At 35.2% G+C, this 19854-nt stretch overlaps 2 protein-coding genes across 2 annotated transcripts; one reads left to right on the forward strand and one right to left on the reverse strand.

The window, feature by feature from the left end:
* Positions 1–8442: 8442 nt before the first annotated feature.
* Positions 8443–13584, reverse strand: LOC21391742 (heparan-alpha-glucosaminide N-acetyltransferase). Its single transcript, XM_010109354.2, has 13 exons — positions 13371–13584; positions 12981–13118; positions 12730–12811; positions 11896–11972; positions 11414–11514; positions 10830–10956; positions 10250–10366; positions 10061–10146; positions 9713–9779; positions 9546–9624; positions 9244–9335; positions 8979–9122; positions 8443–8888 (listed from the first exon to the last, which is right to left on the reverse strand). Exons 1-13 carry the CDS (start codon positions 13473–13475, stop codon positions 8853–8855), a joined length of 1251 nt encoding a protein of 416 aa, XP_010107656.2. The 5' UTR covers positions 13476–13584; the 3' UTR covers positions 8443–8852.
* Positions 13585–15836: 2252 nt separating this feature from the next.
* Positions 15837–19183, forward strand: LOC21391743. Its single transcript, XM_010109355.2, has 5 exons — positions 15837–15974; positions 16081–16284; positions 16470–16691; positions 17264–17449; positions 18027–19183. The coding sequence occupies exons 1-5, from the start codon at positions 15963–15965 to the stop codon at positions 19161–19163; spliced, it is 1761 nt and encodes a 586-aa protein (XP_010107657.2). The 5' UTR covers positions 15837–15962; the 3' UTR covers positions 19164–19183.
* The last annotated feature ends 671 nt before the right edge of the window (positions 19184–19854 follow it).

Consider the following 19854-nt stretch of genomic DNA (forward strand, 5'->3'; position numbering starts at 1 on the left):
AGAATCAAATGCAGGGGATTCCAGTCCCCTCCTCATCGTTATCCGCAAATTTCCACCCGTACCCCTGCCTGGGACCCACATCCCAGTGTTCACCTCGGGTCTGTCCAAACTTGTCATTTTACCAAGGTCCTGACGGTTCCTAGATGTTTCCAGAGGTTTCTAGTTCTCTCTTTGCCCCTCATATTTCTCTCTCTATTTTTGTTTTCTTTTTTTAATTTTTAATTTTTGGTTTCCGAGACCAGAGTTTTCCATCTCAACCGCTGAGAGAGAAGGGGGGGTAGACGGAGCGAAGAATGATTGTAGTCTCTGAATTTTTTAATAATTTATTGTCCTAACGGTTATTTTCTGTTTTGGCTTTTGTGGCAGTGAGAGAAATCAAGAAGGCCAGAGATGGACCCCACAACAGAAAAAGTAAGCAGCAGCTTTTCCAACGGGAGATTATTGAGAGCGCGAGCGAGCCTAAGATGCGACAAATTTTCAAGTGCATTATTATTTTTTTTATTTTCTCTGCTTTGACAAAAATACCCTCCTCTTTATTCAACATCTCGCTAATGTTAATAAAAAATGACCTAATTTGCACCACCTAGACTACATCAGTTTTTTTCTCTTTATTTTGGGGCTTTTTTTTTTTTTTTGACCTTTTTCGGTGCCAAAATTTGTCTCAAAATAAATATAGATTAATTTTTAAAAAAGTAAACATTGTATATTTTAAAAATATAAACATACTTAGATCTTTAAAAGTGAATGTCACAAGGTTATGAACCACTTATAATAGTGGCATAGCGACAAAAGACTAATTATCAAGTCTATCTCTCGTATCATTCAGATATCGATTCTCATTATCTGTAATAAGGGTTAAATTATGTCGCTCATCATCTTAAAATCATTAAAAACTCCACAGAAGTAACCATGTTTTTTTTTTCTTTTGGCATAAACAGAAGTAATTATGTTACCCTTACATGCTCAGTCCTTATCAGCAGTGAGAACTGAGGATTATGTTTTTATTCTTATTTTTATTTTATGTTATTTTATTTTATTGTTTGTATTTGGACTCTTGAATGGGCCAGAAAATACCTATTTCTTTAAATTTTTTTTTGTCCTAGTTGTTATTTTGATTTTTGAGTGAAAGGTGTTAGTCATATAGAGGGATATCCTTTTCATATCATAAATAGGACTCTGATATTCTAATAAATGGATAAAGCATATATGCTCCCACATAAAAAATAAAGCCATATGCAAATAGAGGCCTCGTTCGTTTCGCTGATTCGTAAGGACTTTGAGGGTACAAGTTTTGTTGGTTCGTAAGGAATTTTATTTTTTATTTTTATTTTTTTACAAGTGTTGGTTCGTAAGGTTAAAAGTAACTCTGCCACTTCAGAAAACACTACATTACAAGGCCAGGTTTTCTAACGTTTCAGCCTCCAAATTATTGCAAGCAAATGATTCTTGCATGATTTATGATTTGATCGGGACCATTTGATAGGTCATATGCGTGTGTATATATATATATGTATATATGCATGCATTATTTATGATTCTGACAGGAGGTGATTTAGCTAATAACCTTCTTTTTGTAATATCTTTTCTTAGATGATATTAGAACCATCCAAATTTTCTTTTTCATAAATGATTGAACCATTAAGTTCAAGTCTTTGTGAGCTTTCCCAAAATCAAAATCAGTTCCAGCTTTCGTGTATCATCTTGGGCAAAGAGTTCGGCCAAAATACCTCAGAAATGTATTTGTTTTATTAGTTCCCGTTTCTTGTCTTTTTTTTTCCCCCGTGTTTTCTTGCCTAGTCTTCTCATTGATCGTTTGTTTTCATCGGTGTTGTCTTTTACCTTTATTGCCGTTTTCCAATATCAATGTCGTAAACGATAAAGTATAAACTTCTGTTGTTTATTCTCCGGTTTCGTTCCTACTTCTATTCGTTTTCGTATAGTTCTTGTCGTTTCTTTTGTTTTTCTCCATTGTGATCAATTATCGCCTTTCTGTTGTTTCTATCAGGGGCGGAGCTGTTCAATGACGACTGGACGAGTGGGGGCAGCCGCCCCCACTGATTTTTTCAAAAATAAAATTTAATCCCTTAAAAAATTAAACTTTTCAATTTCACCCCACTAAAATTTTATTTTTTCATACATGTTCTCACTAAATTTTATTTTTTAAAAAAATTTATTTCTACATCTTTTATACAACTTTACTACTTTTACTTACGAGCTATTCTAATATGTATTGTGATTTATATATGGGAGCTTTTTATGGTTTTTTATTTTATTTTTATACCATACATTTTAAGGTTAAAAAACATATACATTATATTTTGAATTATATCATATTTATTCATTTTAAATTCATAATAAATACTTAGCCATTTACGGTTAAAAGTTAGTTTTCACTATTAAAAATACCTAAATATCATCATATTTTACAAGTTTCCTTTCCTTAAAAAAAATTATTAATGGCATTTAGCTCTTTAAATGGTTAAAATTGATTGTTGATCGAGGAAAGGCAAGAAATTAGCATAAATTATAAATCTGAAAGCATAAATATAGTCAACTGCAAAATATAATATTGCATGTTTGTTTTAAGTATTAAAATTAAAAATATCATTTATGGTAGGGTATCCTTATTGGTCTAATCAAAATCACATTAAAATAAAAATATGCATAACAAATTTTTTTTTTATATCAATATGACGTTTTAAGACAGAGCCCTATCAATGATTTTTCTTTTCACATTGTCAAATTCTTTATATGTATTTAGTAGTTCTTGAAAACTACAATACTATAATTTCTTTTTGTACGTTTTTTCATTTTTTTATTTTTTTAAAAATAGAATAATATTTCGCCCCCACAAAAATTGAAGACTAGCTCTGCCACTGGTTTCTATACTACCCTCCAAATTGAAGACTAGCTCTACCACTGATTTTTATATTGCCTTTTCAAACCACTCCAAATTGAAGACTAGCTCTACCACTGATTTTTATATTGCCTTTTCAAACCACTCCAAATTGAAGACTAGCTCTGCCACTGGTTTCTATATTGTTTTTTTTTTTTTTTTTTCTCTCTCTTTGCAGTTGTTGTTTATGACAGTCTTCTCCGTGTGGTTCCTAGCTATTTAACGTTGTTTTCTTACCCTTTCTTTATTATTATGAGAATTTGAGATTGACATTAGATTTCCTCCCGGCAATAGTATCGTGGGATATGGCTTGTAAGCGATATAGTCTATACAACTAACGCCAATCTTGAATTCACGGCATATTTTATAACTATTCTAACAGCTTAAAACACCTTACTTTTCAAATTAATGATAAAGCGGCAAGTTAAGCAGATGACCTCTCGAATAACAAAGATTTTCTCACAGATCAACATTATACCAGAGTCGTGTCGTTTCATGGAACAGCAAAGAACAAGGAAAACATTATAGTGATACATGGATTAAATGAAGGAAAACGACATGCTAAACAATATTGTCGTTCATAAAATATGGTATAATGGTGGCATGTTGACCTTTAATTATTTGTTGTGGGGGTTTTCCTGTAGGCCCAGACTATACGACCCGTGTATAATATTGATGGAGAGCAAGCCCAATAATCCTCAAAAAGACCATCACATCCCCTTTACTACGAACGACATATTGACAATTGATCAATGCAAATACCTTTTTTTTTTCCCCTCTCTTTTGGACAATCCTTGCCCCTAGCAATCTACCCTCATTTAGGTACTGTTAACCCTTGAACATAGATATAGGAAAGTCAGTCATTTAGATTTGACATGCTTACCAAGCATAGCCAGAAATCCAATTTCCCCATTTCCTATCTCAGTAACGTCATATCCAAGTCCATCTCTGGATACTATTCCCAATTCCCATTATTTTTGTGACATCCAATATAGATATTAAAGTATACTCCTAACCTATTTATCTTAACCACTTCAATTTATTCTTATGACAATTTCTACTTTAATAGTTTGCTCTTACTCATTTAATTGTTCATTATTTTATTCAATTAATTTGTGCTTACACTATACACTAGTCCGTTTATTCAGTTAATTTTCTTTATTTTTTTAGCAGATTAATTATCCTTTCCTATTATTACCAATTCTTTACTACTATAGTTGCTATTGAGATTATTTATCTTTTATTCAATCCTTCACGTCTTTTCTCATTTATTGTCATTTACCTTGATATTTACATTAAAGTTGTGCTACAATTATATTGTTCTATATTTATTGTTCTAGTTATCACTAACCATGTTTATACATAATCCTCATTTCTATCATCCTAAATAATTATTAATTAATGTTCACAAATTCTGCCCTATTAATCATCTGTTTGAGTTCTTTGTGCTATCAATAAATGTTTGTGACATATAATATATAGTCAAAACCAAACGACGACATTAGGCATAAATAACATTAATTATATTCTCATAATTTCAAGCATGACACTTTCATGGTTTTCATTGCATTCGCGTTCATATGTGATTCAATAATCTTTACAAAATCGTTAGACTTGTGCCATATCACCTATTCGGCGACCTCCATTCCTTGGTCCCCACCTCACATATGTGCTATGTCGGCAGCCCCTACACTCGCGGACCTTCCCTTGTCCCTTAGGGTTATTTAGGCATGGCGCTTGTTTCTTCACCCTCGAATCTGGGAACACTCCGGAACGATCCCTGAGGCTTTATGGCTGCCGCCCTCAGTATGCACTCGTGGTACGCCGCTGCAAACACTGCCCCTATGAATGGTCCGGCCGAGAAGATCCATTGCCAAATAAAACCATAACAAATTTACCCCGCAGAAAATATACTCATCTATTATATAGATATATGATTTCTTACGTGGTCATCCCAGATCTTGTCGTTGTTGTAGATAACAGCAGCGCCAAAGCTCCTAGCTGGGTTGATACCGGTTCCGGTGATGGGAACGTTGGCCAAGTGAACCACGAACACGGCGAACCCAATTGGCAAAGGGGCCAAAACCTGAAACCCATTTGAAAAAACGACACTTATATACCAAAAACGACACCTAAATCTACCATGCATCACAAAAAAGAGAGAAGAAAATAGGTAGGGGAATGTGGGAGTCACGGGGCGCTTCTCTTGGGGTCGGTGGCAGAGTAGACGGTGTAGACAAGGACGAGGGTGCCGATGATCTCAGCACCGAGAGCGGTGCGGTTGCTGTAGCAACAGGGCACGGAGTTGGCGGCGCCGTCGAACCTGTTGTACTCGTTCTTCATGAAGGCCTTCACGAGCCCAACTCCGAACATTGCTCCCAAGCTCTGAGCCAAAATGTAACCTGTTGTGTGGGAAATTCACAAACGACATGTCAGACAACAAGCTGCACGTGGCCCCATGCCTGCCACGTCATGTAACTATCGACGCCCAAGCCTCGTTGGTCTCTCCCGAACGGCAAGAGAGTTGAGCGTACGAGACCGTTGACTGTATACACAGTCGAGGTCTGCGAGACCAGCCCAGGCAAAGTAGAGCAACAAAGTCGACTATGAGGAGTCAATGCTTGGCCGATGTCAGCATAGGTGCAGAGGGCAGACTCGAACGACCGACTCCACACCCCGAGGCCCTTGAGGTGACCGGTCGAATATCCCAACGTTGCGTATGATTTGGAGGAGGTCAGTTGCACAGGAAATGATTACAAGCCCCCTAAACCGCCTGGAATAGGTCAAAAGATATTACAGAAGATCTACAGAGCCGTAATAGGGGGACAAATTAGATGAGTGAACAGTCCAAAAGATGTTGACAGACTATGGTCTAGACAGATAAGACAATATGCCACTTGAGTGAATGGGCTCACTTAAAAAAAACCCACTGGTCCAAACCGCCCACTATTGTGCAAGACCCAAGAGAGATGAGCTATAAAAGGGGAAGGACCCCCCGAGAGAGGGGGGATTGCTTCTCTTGTATTGAAACTCACTTGTAAACAAACAAACCAAAAGAAATATAAGTCAGATGTAACTCTTAATTTATAAGGGTGAACCACTATAAAATCTTAATGTCTTTTTATTATTACGAGGATCATAGCATACACTTCACAAATCCCATCACACGAACACACACAAACGGCGAAATCACAAATTCCGAACTGGTAACCAAGTGGGCTACCACAGGATAACTCGGTACGGCTTTGTTAACGAAATTTGACCATCAACATAACCCACTAGTCTTATCAACGAAACTTTCCTCGCCAAGAACATAGCCAACGTCACAGCGGCGTTGATGTGACCACCTTCAAAAAACATTATTAGTACTAAGAAATGAGGGTTTGGGGAAGTAGTGTGTTTTTTGTTTTGCCAGAGATTCCGGCGGTGCAGTAGACGAGGATGAAGATCATGCCGCCGAAGGCCCAGGCGATGCCGAGGAGGCCGACGCCGTCGCATTGGTCGGCGACGTTCTGCTTCTTGTGGCCGATGACTGTGGTACGGTGACGTAGAGGAAGAGCAAGGTGGCGATGAACTCGGCGATCAGGGCTCTGTAGAACAACCACAGTTTAAGCTCCGCCGTGCCGATCAGCGGCGCCCGTGGTGGGTCCGCGTAGTCCTTCCCTTGGTGGGCTTGGCTTTCCTCGCGCACTTCCCTCGACATATTCTCTCTCTCTCCCTCTCTCAATAATTTGCTTGGCTTTCCTCGCGCACTTCCCTCGACATATTCTCTCTCTCTCTCTCTCAATAATTTCTCGCCCTCTCAATTATTTATCTGTTTTGACTTATGTGATCGTGAAAATAACCACGGTTGGACTTAAGGATGAAAATTTCAACATCGGAGTAAATATCTCTACTTCAATAATCTTTCAAGTGTCTGTTGAGATTTATTACGTTGGTTCTTGTGATTTCTTTCCATATTTAGAGATTCTGTGGTTGTCAAGGACCGTCAATTAGAAGTAAATTAGGTGATAATTCTCAATTAGTTTACTTACCCGTTTGTATTATTATTATTATTATTTTTTTTTAATATTTCTTCCCTTCTAAATAGGGTGAGAATTCTTTGTAATATGAAAATTAATGAATCAAAATGTAGTCTTGTCTATTCTCGTTCTCCCTTCTCTTTCTGTCTTTCTTCACTTTTCATTTTCTTTTATTTCTTTCGTTCTTCATTTTAAAGTATTTTGTTCTTTAATTTTCAATTGTGTGAACGTCGGTTTCCCCCCCCGTGTTGTCCTTACAATTGGTGTTCTCCTGACCTTTTTGTCCTCATTTTCCTAGTTGATGTATTTTACGCTTCTGTCGTTTGCATCTCTGTGATCGTTTATTCATTTGATATTAGTTAATGTATCCTTTTCGTTTTCCTTTTATTTTTCTTTTATCACGTGTCTGTCATTTCTTTTCTTTATCGTCGTTGTTTGTTTCTCTGTCGTTACCATTTATGTAGTTGTTTTCAACGTTTCTGCCCACCCTGAACTTCACTTCGTTTATTCTTCAGCTTTGTTCCTATCGTTATTGTTTTTCTTTTGACTTGTAACCTTTTCACCATCCTTTTATTTTTACTGTCGTTTCCTTTTAATCGTCGTTTCTTCACTTTACCGTTGTTTGAGTTTAACCATTCTTTATTCATTCGCAGCTCCTGTCTGTCGTCGTTTTCCTTCTAGTCGTATTTTATGTTTCTGCCATTTCCTCCGATATTATTGTTTACTCATTTGTTATCGTTTCCTTGATTAATCGTCGATCTTTCATATTCTGTTGTTTCCCGTTTTACATCGTTGTTTTTCTCCTTATTGTTATCCCAGATTTTGTCGCATATTGTTCGGAGTCGTTCGCTATTGTTCTCGTTCCCTCATTTGTAGTCATTCGTGTTTATTGTTGTTTTTTATTTTCAGTCGCTTGCATATTTGATGTCGTTTTTCTCTTCCTTGCCTTTCTTTCTGCCGTATCCTCATTTATTGTCGTTTGCATATTGGACGTTGTTTTTCTCTTTCTTGCCTTTCTTTTGTTTTCTAGTTTCGAGATTGCATTTGTCGGTTAAGCGGAAAGGATCATAACAGCAACACTTACCGGTACACCCTGCGGCTGATTTGGAGAAAAAACACTGCTATAGCTTTGCTTTATTGTTTTAACCATTCTCCACGTGGGGATAGCACGCCTTCTCAAATAAAAAAGCAATAAACAAACTTGGAATGTGGGGTTTAGACTCGGGAAAAAAAAAAACCCAACAATAAAACAGACAGTTGTATCATATTTCGTCGCGAACCAAATGCCATTTCTACTTCTTGAATCCTAGCCACCCTAATCGACACCAAATTTAATCATTCACTAAAGTATGCAACCGCCAAATATAGGATCACGGAAGTTGAATGCTGAACACTCGTTTGTTTATCACAGTTTATCGTTATGATGAACACTTGTTTAACGAGTACAATACAAATACTAAACTTGTAGACACCAACCAAGAAATAATAATAATAATAATACTAATTTTTAAAACATGCAGTAATAGTACTTCTTCATCAACCCATTATAAATACATAACAGAATGTCCTTCCGGCATATGCAGAAGTAATAATTTACATATAAGAAAAATAGTGTACGGCAACTTATTAAAAGGGATGCCTAAAGAAGACAAAAGAAAAGAACATTGAACCATTATTACGAGCTTCTCGTAATCAAAATCAGCTATCTTTTCATCATCTTTTCAGTGAAGAATTTGGCCACCATATAAGCCAAGGCTTTTCTCCATTGAGACGCTACAAATAACTCAGGCAAAAAATGGATATTTGTCGACTATCGGAACAACTTGCATATAAACACTTCACGTCTGACTTGCATGTGTTAAGCGTGCCGCCAGCTTTAATCCTGAGGTTTGGTCAAGGCCTTTTCCCATGCAGGGAAGACTTGAGCAACCGCGTCACTTGTGAACAAAACACGTTATAATCCAGTGAATCTGTTACAAAAAGAGGACACCAAAAGATATGAATGGAATGACTTATGGTTAAAAGAGAATAGCAGCTGCCTATCTATGTACTATACTTACGATATTATTTTTACGATCATGAAAGTAGAGTCCTTGAATAGCTATTATAGCTAAGTTAGAGCTAACTAGAACAAAAATACTCAAGGAATGCATTCCCATCCACTCCAACACAAATGTTAAGCTCCTGAAACCATAAACATCCACCTGCGGTCGAAAGCACAAAACCCCATTTTGTTATTCTGCAGCAACTTACTTTCTAGATTGATGATAGAAGAGGATTTAAAGAAATATTGCTCTTTCATTAGAATAAGTCATTACAACTCACCAGTAGATACAGAATACAGAATGTAATTCCCGCAGATGCAGAAGTAGTTAGCATATAACTAATTGTATACAGTGATTTATTTAGAGGGATGCCTGAAAAAAGAAAACATGAGAGGAGGGAAAGAAAGTAGGTTATTTCCATCTCTACCGAAGTATATCAGAAATCAAACATCGCAATCAATTTGTTGATAAGTCAAAAAATATCAGAAATATGATTGTATTGGTGATGTCATCTCAGTCAATTATAGCTTGCCCGAAGTATATGTTAAACTTCAAGGAAAAATTACATTCCCAAGTGCGTACCAATGAAGGCTAGAAACAATCCAATACCAAAAATCGAGACAGAAAATAAGGACCAACTCTCTAGCCGCCTTTTGTGATCCTGCAAATCATTGAAGCATTATAGATCAAATCAAGGGTCAACTTGATTGATGCTTGTATTATGTTATATATATCAACAAGGCTTTCACCTGTAACTGAGCAAGAACGTGACCATACTGAAGTCCAATTATGCAGGTTACAGCAGCCGTTAAAGAACTGTGCAACATCATAACAAAGTCAAAGAAGAAAATGATATGACTGCTGCATACAAAAGGAAACAACTAAATGTGCTTTTAACACACAGTAAACAAGTATTCTTTAAATTTCAAAGGCTCCACCGAAACCTCTGTTCCAATTGTTGGTTTCTTCCACTAACTGATTTTTTGTTTGAGTCATGAAAGAGCACCAAGCATAAACATAATGTAAACCGACACGGAGCTAACAAGAGAGAACTCTTTTGGATTATTGTGAAGAGAAAAGAGTTTTAGATTGACCACCTTAAAATACCTTCAGGATCAAAAGGAGCATGACACCATGAAGGTGAACTCTCTGGAACTTCGCCATTGGTTGTCATATTGCACTCCTACAAATTGAAATTTTGAATAAGGCATCCTTTTACTGCATATTTTAGTTTTAGAAATCAATGACATAAGCATTCTACAGCGAAATACACCCATAATGGATACCTTCAAGTTTTTGTAAACAGGTTTAGTATACAGATGGCCGATACCAAGAACATACCGATCAATCATTCCAGCAGAATTACAAGCAGGTCCAAGGTCTCCTCTCACAGAACATTTCACCTATGTCAAAGAAATCAGAATGATTGCACGAATCAAGAATGATTAGACAACTAATAGAAAATATGAAATACTTAATGCACAAGATTCAACATAATTGTATTATAAATCAAATAAAAGTTTTTGTCCCTTTATTCAAAGAAAGAAATTCCAAAAGTACAAACTACTAATTGAATGGCTTTCTTCATTTAAGATCTGTGAAAATCTGAGGTAGAAAAAAAAGAAAGACTATCTTAGGACAACATCACCCTGACTAGAATTAGAAACAATTGCGAGAAATATTAAGACAAATTGTCTGCTCGACGTTGAGAGTTTGCAACTAGGCAGCTATCATAGTGTTGGAACAACTTTTCATTTGGCCTAACATAATTCTAACTTATGTGATTAGTCCATAGCCAGTATAAAATTATTGACTCACAGCAGATTAACAAATAAATTTAAGAAGGAAGCACTGAGATACTCTCACCATGTAAACAGAACTATCATTTGATGGAAGCGAAGAGGTTGCAGGAGACACTTTAAATTGCCAATCTGGAACGTATAAACCATATAATAACCCCGCATATATTGCTGATAGTGAAAAGGCAACACACCTAGAAAGTCGATACAAATTTTGAGGTTACAGGGTACAGAAAACAAAAAGAAGAACAATAGTAGTAATTCCTGAATCTGTAGGACACTCATGAAATGATATAGCTGTATAGACAAGGTCTAATGAACCAAATATTGCTTGAAGTCACTCCCAATGCTGGGGGCTGTAAAAAACCTTATCAAAGGCCAATGATGAGTAGAGTAGTTTGACTGCTCGAGACCGGTTGGGGATCAAGCTCATGACTTCCTTAAGGTCTTGGTCTAAAACATCGAAAAATACTTGTGTTCTCAAAACTTTGAATAAACTTTATGGTTTCTTGATTTCAATACCTACAAGTCAAGTGTCACCAGTGTACAGGACTGAACTGCACAAGTAGCTTCTTGGGGTGAATTTCTCATACATACACGTTCTTTTTAAAGTAGAGAATAAGTAACAAAAAGTCAAACATATAATCTTACAAGTGCGAATAGTAACTCTTGAAGAATCCTATTTCCCACCCCGTTTGATGTGAAAGCCATATTTCACATAAAGCAGCCACAATGTATCCAATAGATATTCGCTGCATTAAATAACAAAAGAAACCCAAGTTTAGTTCTTTTCTATATGTTCAAAAATGTAGACAAAATGAATAACATTTGTTAGTGAATAATTATATGATACACTAGCTTAAAAAGGTAGTGACCTAAGCAAATGTCTAAGATGATCACACGTAACCCCATTGCGCTTTTGAGAAATCAAATGAAACCTCAAATAAAAAGGGCAACAAGAAATGTAGAAGCATGTAATTTCATGTAATAGTATGTTAAATGTTTTAATTCGTATCAAATCCAAAGCAAGATTTGTGCGTCAGATTAATGATCATTCGCTATACTTTTGGTAATGTACTTGTCCAATCTTTCTACCATTTAAGCACACAATATACTAACTGGATATTAGTCACCTGCAAAATGCCAAGCCACCGTATTCTTTCGACATCAACACCATATGTCATGGAAGACACTCCATGAAAATAACCCCCTGAGACCAAATGAACCAACAACCAAGATTCGAGAATAATTCTTCAATAGCAATTTTGATATTACACCATCAAATAATAAAAACAACATAGTAAAACAACACCAACAAAAGCCTGTCAAGAGAGAGAGAGCCTTGTGAACTGAAAACCGCAAATTTCACGTAACAAAAATAGCTCTGCAGTCACCATTAACCGTCTAAGATCCTTTGGGCGCGTTTGGAACTCGTTTCAAAATGATTTTATTTTTTGTATGAAAATAAAAATGAAAACGTTTTCAATCTCAGACAGAAATTATTTTTAAAAATGCGTTTAGTAGTTTTATTAAGATATTATTTTCAGTGTAAAAAATCAATTAATGTCTCTCTTTCTTTCTCTGGATGAGTATTCTTGTTTATATCGCTACGGCTATAAACACTTTCTTTTTCCTATTAACAAAACATCCCCTTTTTTTTCGCTCGTCCGGAACCGGTACAGAAATGGGAGCTTTCGGAACCGGTACAGAAATGGGTGCCTTTTTTACGTTGTTGAAATGAAAAAAGACTAAAAGTCGTTTTTCATTTCTCTCTCATTTTACACTAAATCAAAAAATCATTTTCATTTCCGTTTTTTGTCTTTATTGTGCCAAACACCGTTTTGGAAACGTTTTCATTTTTTCTTTCCCGAAAAACGTGAAAAACAAAAACGAGATCAATTCCAAACACGGCCATTTTTCACGGCATAGACATTCAGTACTCGGTGAAGTTATCAACAAGGGTTTACCTTGAAGAATAACGCCAAGGAAAAACAGTTTCAATGCCCTAAGTACAGCTTTCCTTGTAGCTTCTAGTCGATCAGGCACTTTCTGAATTATATACAAGCAAGTTTTAAAATTTTTCAAAACTTCTAATATGCATTAGTGAAATACTAACCATGAAATTTGAAACGAATGATGGTACAGAAAGTACACATTTTGAGCAAAATTCTTCTCTTAATCACAAGATAAAGACAACTTTTTTGCTATTATATTTTACCTTATAGACAAGCGCAGGTGAAACTCCAGCAATGAAAAGGAAAAACGGCATCACAAAATCGGCCAAATGAACGCCATTCCAAGGAGAATGGGTGATTACGGGAAAAATTGAGGCACCATAATCAACGACCATCATCAGCTGGAAACGCACCAAAAATTTTGCCATTACTATATCGTTGTAAAAAAAAATCCAAAAATTCACTTTCTACTACATCTCGACTAACTTATTAATGTCCCTTTTTCTCGGAAAACAAACAGAGCAACTAGAAAGTAGTTGACTCGGCACAGAAATCATTCGAAGCTTAAATGAAAAAGAAGCAAAAATTATCGAATCAAATCTAAAACTTTGAAGTAATGAGAGTTAGCAAAAGGAGATGAAGAGGAAGCTCACGAAGATGCAGAGACCGCGGAAGACATCGAGAGAGGCGACACGTGGAGACCTCCGGTTGGTCGCCGGTCGGTCTTCTCCGTCTAGCAAAAGCTCGTAATTGGCCATTTTTACCGGCAAAGTCGCCGGAGATCCGATTAACTTAGCTCCGAAACAAGTCCGAAATAGAAAATATCGATTTCTCAGAGAAGAAGAAAAATAAGAGGAAGAAGACGAGTCTACTACAAGACTACGCTCCGGCCGAAGCAGTGTCCGATTTGTCTCTAATGGGAGATGGGACTACGTGGCGAGACCTGGTTGGTTAAAAGAAAAAGAAGAAGTTAAAGTCTCTGAATTTATTTTTCTTTTAAAAAAAAAACAAATTGTGGAAGTGGCGACGAAGCTTGATCATACGGAAAGAAGCAACGTGGGGATCTTCAGAAATATCTTTTTGGAATTTTGGCAATTTAAAACTTTTTTCTTTTTTCTTTTTGGAGAGTAAAAACAAAAGGGAATTACAATTTTTGTTCGAAATTTCAGTGAAAAATTTATAATTATTGCCTCATGCTTTCGTTTGTAACTTTTTTTTGTACGTCACAATTTTTATGCTTTCGTTTTTTTAAAATTTATTTTTACATAATAATTATAATCATTTTCTTTAATTGTTTCTATATTAAAATATATAAATGTGTGCAAATAAATAATTCAACTTGTGATTTGAGTTAAACTTAAAAATATATTTTAATAAGAAACAATAAAAAAACAAGTATCAAAGTAAAAACATGTAAGCAAAAGGTTGAAGAACAATTTATATATAAGCACGCAAACAAAGGAGTTGAAGAAAAAAAAAAACTCATCGACATTATTGAGAGAAAAAAAAATGTTTTAAAGGGCAAATTTTAGAAAAAAGAATTTTATAAGAAACATTGAAATAAAAATAAAAAAATAAAACAAAAAATAAAACTCTCCTGAACAATTGAGAAAAAATATTTTAAAGATTCTGACGTCAGAGCAACATTGAAATAAAAAAATTGAAAAGAAAGGTAAGAATAAAAAAAATATAAAATTTTGGGGAAGAAATATAAAAAGAAAAAAGATGAAAAGCGAAAAAAAAAAACAAACTAGCGCTTAAAATACAATATATGATTCTTATTATTGTGTATAGAATATTGTAGCTGTAGTGTTTTTGATATAGATTTTATTTATTTTTTAACTCAGGAGAGTTAGATTTGAACTATTCACATAGAGTTATGTGTGAAATTATCGCTACTCAATTCCTTTTAATATAAATTATTGTATAGATTATTATGGATAGATATAGATATATAGTTTTTTTTTTCTAAAAAGAAATTTTCATTCAGAAGAAAGGCCAAACAGCTACAAGTCACAACGACACAAAAACAACAAAACGCGCACGGCGAAACAGTTTGATTTATCTTGCGTTTGAAGCGCTACCTATGCCTCGTTTGAAATCCTAGTATCATGGTTCATGGATATTGCCCGTATTGAATAGGAACATATTTATAAAAAATTAAATTCAAAATTGGCTTTCAATTTGAAAATAAGATATACGGAATTTTCTAATGAGGAAAAGCTTGAAAATTATCCCTTCAGGCTTCAATTAAAAGAGATAGAAAGCTGCGTGAAAAAAAAAAACACTCTAATAATTACTCGAATTATTGGCTTATTTACTTCATATGTTTAAACAAAAATTTATTTTTTTAATGAGAAAAACAATATAGTAAAAAGGCTTGACTTGCAATCAAACTCTCCGTTTAGTGACTTTTAAAGGCAGTAGATCACGATTCGGGATTTTCTTTTTTGTGAGAATTGAAATAAGATTCTCTTTTTGTTGGTAAATAGAATCCCCATTACCCATCGCTGCTTTTAGCACCTTTGTGGCTAATAACACCCTATAATGCGCCTCAAAGAATTCTCTCTTTACTTTGGAAAAAATAAAAAAATCTCTGATAGAATTAAAAAATAAAAAATAAAATGCCCATAATCTTTATATTTGTATTAAAAATTATATATTTTAAATATTTTTTAATTTAATTTAATAATTAAAAATTGACACTTTCAATAAAATTAATTTACGAGAAAAACTCCAAAATATATAAATAAATAAATCCTTGATTCTCTTTCCCCTTTTCTCGGCTGTTTTCCTCTAAAAAAAAAAAAAAAAGAGTAAACTTTTCTCTTAAAAATCAAACAAGCAGTTGAAAAAAAAAAAAAAAAAAAAAGCAGAGAATTTTATCAGTTAGACCCATTTTAGTGTGGCATTATCTGGTTGGACGACAACCATCATATTTTCGTTCCAAAGAAGAAAAAGGGGGAAAAAAAAAAAAACTTTCTTGCTCCTTAAGATTCTCTGTTTTTTTTATATATAAATAAACTATGTATACAAAGAGAAGGCAATGGAAAAGAAAAATGACGAAGGGGAAGAGAGAGAGAGGGGTCCTTCAAGACGAGCTTGAGGATTATGCTTTCGTGACAGAGAGGCTCCTTATTTTCACTCTCATATTGTTCCCCAATTTCACATCTTGGTGTCTCTTTTTCTTGGCCTTAACGAATATCTGTTACCTAGTCCATTCCCAAAGCTTACTACATGGCTTAATGATATCATCAGTAAGTATCTCTTTTGATTATTTCACTAATAAATATTTTATGTAATTTGCGCTTTTCTTATAATTTTTTTTTTTTGAATAAATAATAAAAAATTATTTTGTTGCAGTTGTATCGACATTGCACGTTTTGGCTTGAGCGACTTGCAATGATTCTTGTGGCAGCACAACATGTGTTTTCCGAGCGTAGCTTTTGGTCCATGGCCATAGCCTACTTTGCACTGTCCAATATGCTTTACTTGGCACATCTGAAGAAGCTGCCGCAGAAGGTCTTTTTACCCGGTTCGTCTTTTTACGGACCTAACCCTACTGAGGTTAGTTTTATTTTTTTTATAAAATTATTGCCTGTTTGTTTGGCGGTTCAAACTTTTTTTTTTTTTTTGTTAAGTTATTTTATCTCACCAGAAATTTGAATTTCTATTCATACTTTTTGTTCAAATCTTTGAACCAAACGAGGTATTAGTATTATGTGTTAATTACTCGATATCGAATTTTGCAGGGACGTTGTTACCACTTTTGGTTTCGATTGGCAGTAATTCTCCTAGCTTCGCTGCCGTTGAATTCCGTTCTTAACTTAGTGATTGAGAACTTTTTGTATACTTTATTGGGATCATTTGCTGTGCCGGTAATCGTGGTTAAGTTTATAAAGCCAGGGAATTTGTCGGACATGCTTACTTATAATACCCCGAAGACCTTAAGTACTCGCATCCTTAACTTTAATGTAAGTCTTCGTATAAAGAAAGCAAAAGGGTGTTTTGTGATAAGAGTTTTTTTTTTTTTTTTTCGTGATTTTTTGATCAAATTAAGAAATCTGTATGCAGCGGTGGAGATTTCTATTGCTGAAGGAAATCACCAATTTTTCCTTTTTCTTTTTTCTTTTCACTTTCAAAACGAAAAATTAACAACCCTTGATGTTTCTTGCAAAAAAAGAAAGTTGTTTTGATTGTATGCAAAATTAAATGCTACCAATGATCAAAAGCAATATGCAATTTAACATTAGACGTGTGTAAGTCTAAAGATTGCAATTTGCATCATTCCAATTCATAGTACTTCAAATCCTAGCTCATGTTCTGTAAATTGCTCATACATCAGTCAAAAAAATTAAACCTGCAACTTCTTGTCAAATGTCTCTAATAGTTCCTTCTATATGTCAGCTTCATATGTACATGTACGACATATAGGTCACATTTAATTTTATTCGCATCACATAATTTTTTGACTCGGAACTTTTCTTGAAAACACACACACACATATATAGAGACAGAATTTGACCTTTTTTTTTTTTTTTGGCAGGATACTGAGTATCTATTTTGGTTTGAGAGAGCGGTGACAATCTTGCTCCTAATAGCCTACGGTATTAATCATGAATCTGCAGCCTCCAGTTGGCATCTAGCTGCTTGTCTCTTCTCTGTAACCAATTCAGTCTACTTCATAAATTTCATTGAGCTCATTCTCCATGTTATCAGTCCTAATGTTGAAGTAAGTCCCCTTTGTTTTTCATTTACTTATTTTTCTATCAATATAATGCTCAATTTTTGCAAATAATTAATAACATTACCATATCTATCTTGTCAAAGATTGATATTTTGCGTGTAATAGGGCAATTGCATCCTATTCACTTTAGTTGGTGGGAAAATGCTAAATGTTACCGTTCAGTTCACTACTAATATATGAAACTTATGTGGATGTCGTTTGGTTCATATGTTTTTTTCTCGTAAAAATTTAGATTTCTATTCTACGAACCATGGGAAAATTTGTGTTGAACTATGTGGCACTTACATATCATGAAAATCGGTGAACGATTGTTCTATGACCTCTCTTTCTTGTTTGTCAAATGTTCGCGTTCACACCTAGTACTTCGAACTAGTGAGATGGTTCTGGTTGCATATACCCCTCAGAAGTTCACGTGAAATCTTAGAAGAAAAAATAGTGTGTGGAGCCATGTATAATAATCTCTGTCTTTATTTTTTTAGTAAAAATAAATAAATTACATATTTATTTTATTGCCATTGGGTGGAAGTGATAGCACTAACCAATCTTTGCTTTTACATTACAGAACGCCAAAGCTGAAGCAACAAATGAATGTCCATCAAAAGAAGCATCAAATGTAGATCATGCCAAAGATGAATCTCCTTCGACAGAAGCATCAAAAGAAGATGCCAAAGCTGAAGCAAAAGATGAATCTCCATCGAAAGAAGACGCCGAAACAGAAGCAAAAGATAAATCTCCACCTAAAGAAGCCGATGTCAAAGCTAAAGTAAAAAGTCAATCTATGTCGAAGCAATCATCAGAAAAGGATCAAAGTAGCAGAAAACTAGGAAGTACTACTAACGAACGGCTGAAGTTTTATCAACGGACGAGCCTGATGACTGGTGCTACTTCTCCATTGTCCCAAAACCAATTCCCTTACCCCTTCCCTGCACATTTATGTCCAACTCCACTACTGAACACGCCAATGATGAATAATATTCCCCATATTCCTGTTCAATATTATTCATTACCAACTCCAGGAATGAGCACTCAAACGATCAACTACCAAAGCCCAAAGGTTATAACGCTGGGCAAGGAGAGCATCACATCTCTGAGAGCAGAGAGAACAAAATGGGAAGCGGAGAAAAAGGGCCTCACTGCAAAACTCGAAAAGAGCCAACAACTACTTGCCAAGCTAGAGAGCAAGGATAACAAGCGAGAAGAGAAAATCAAATGGGAAGCGGAGAAAGAGGACCTCGTTGCGAATCTCGAGAAGCTAGCAAAAGAGAAGTCCGTCCTGATGGCCAACGCCGAAGCGCTGAAACAACACAAAGACGAGTGCGAGGAAGAGGTTGAGAAGCTGAAAGCCGAGGTGAAGGTGCTGGAGTCGGTATCGGAGCACGACCAGTCGATGTTGCTCGTGCTAGAGCAGAGGAGCAAAGACTTGGTGGACGAGAAGAAGGGGCTCCTTGTCAAGTGGAAGAAAAGGTGGAGAAGATGGAAAAGCGAGAAGGATAGGCTCAAGGAGAAGCTCGAGAACGCGGAGGCTCGGTGCGAGTACTACTCGTCTGTGACGGGTGATTTTGCGGAAAAGAGCTTGGAGTGGGATGCGGAGAAGGAGCGTCTGAGGGGGGAGCTTTGTGAGGCCAATGAGCGGTGTGAGCTTTACAAGAGCCTATTGCGCGAGGGAGGTTATGGGACTCCCAAGTTTCCTTCAGTTTAGAGTTTAGACTTTAATTTAGCTAAAGCTTTTTTTTTTTTTTTTTTTTTAAGGTTTTTAAGGACAAGTTGCCATTTAGATCCTGTTTGTTCTGATTATGATGGTGTTTTTAGTATAGCAGAAACAATCAAACAAAGGAATTTCATGGGGTTTGGTGACAATTTAAAAGAAAACTTTAAATTGAATTCTCTGTGCTAGTTCTATGTTTTATATAGTTTCGTAATAAACTAGTGTCTGCTTTCGTATGACACTGATCAAATGCTGCTTCGTTTTTGAAGTATTACAAAAGGTTACAAGCCTATTTGGAAGCAATTGTTTTTACTATGAATTGGAAATGAGAGTTTTTTTTTTTTTTATTTATTTATTTATTTTAAATGGTGTTGTCGTATTGAAATCATTTTTAAAGTTATATTTTGTTATTTTTTTTTTAATGAGAGTGATTGTTTTGAATATAATAAAATAAGTAATTTATACAAATGGTCTTCAATTTTTGTAAAAAATGACAGTTTAGTTTTTATTTATTTATTTTTAATAAAATGATCCCCAATCTCTTTAAAAAATAATATTTGATCATTTTTGTCAAATTTTTAACACATGTTACGCACTCATCATGTGACTCACTTTCTTAATAAAATGACTTAAGATCCGTTTAGTTCGCTAATTCGAGTTGAGATGTGATTTTATGTGAGAATTT

This window comes from Morus notabilis, unplaced genomic scaffold (genome assembly GCF_000414095.1).
Source record: "Morus notabilis unplaced genomic scaffold, ASM41409v2 Scaffold711, whole genome shotgun sequence".
Classification (NCBI taxonomy): Eukaryota; Viridiplantae; Streptophyta; class Magnoliopsida; order Rosales; family Moraceae; genus Morus; species Morus notabilis.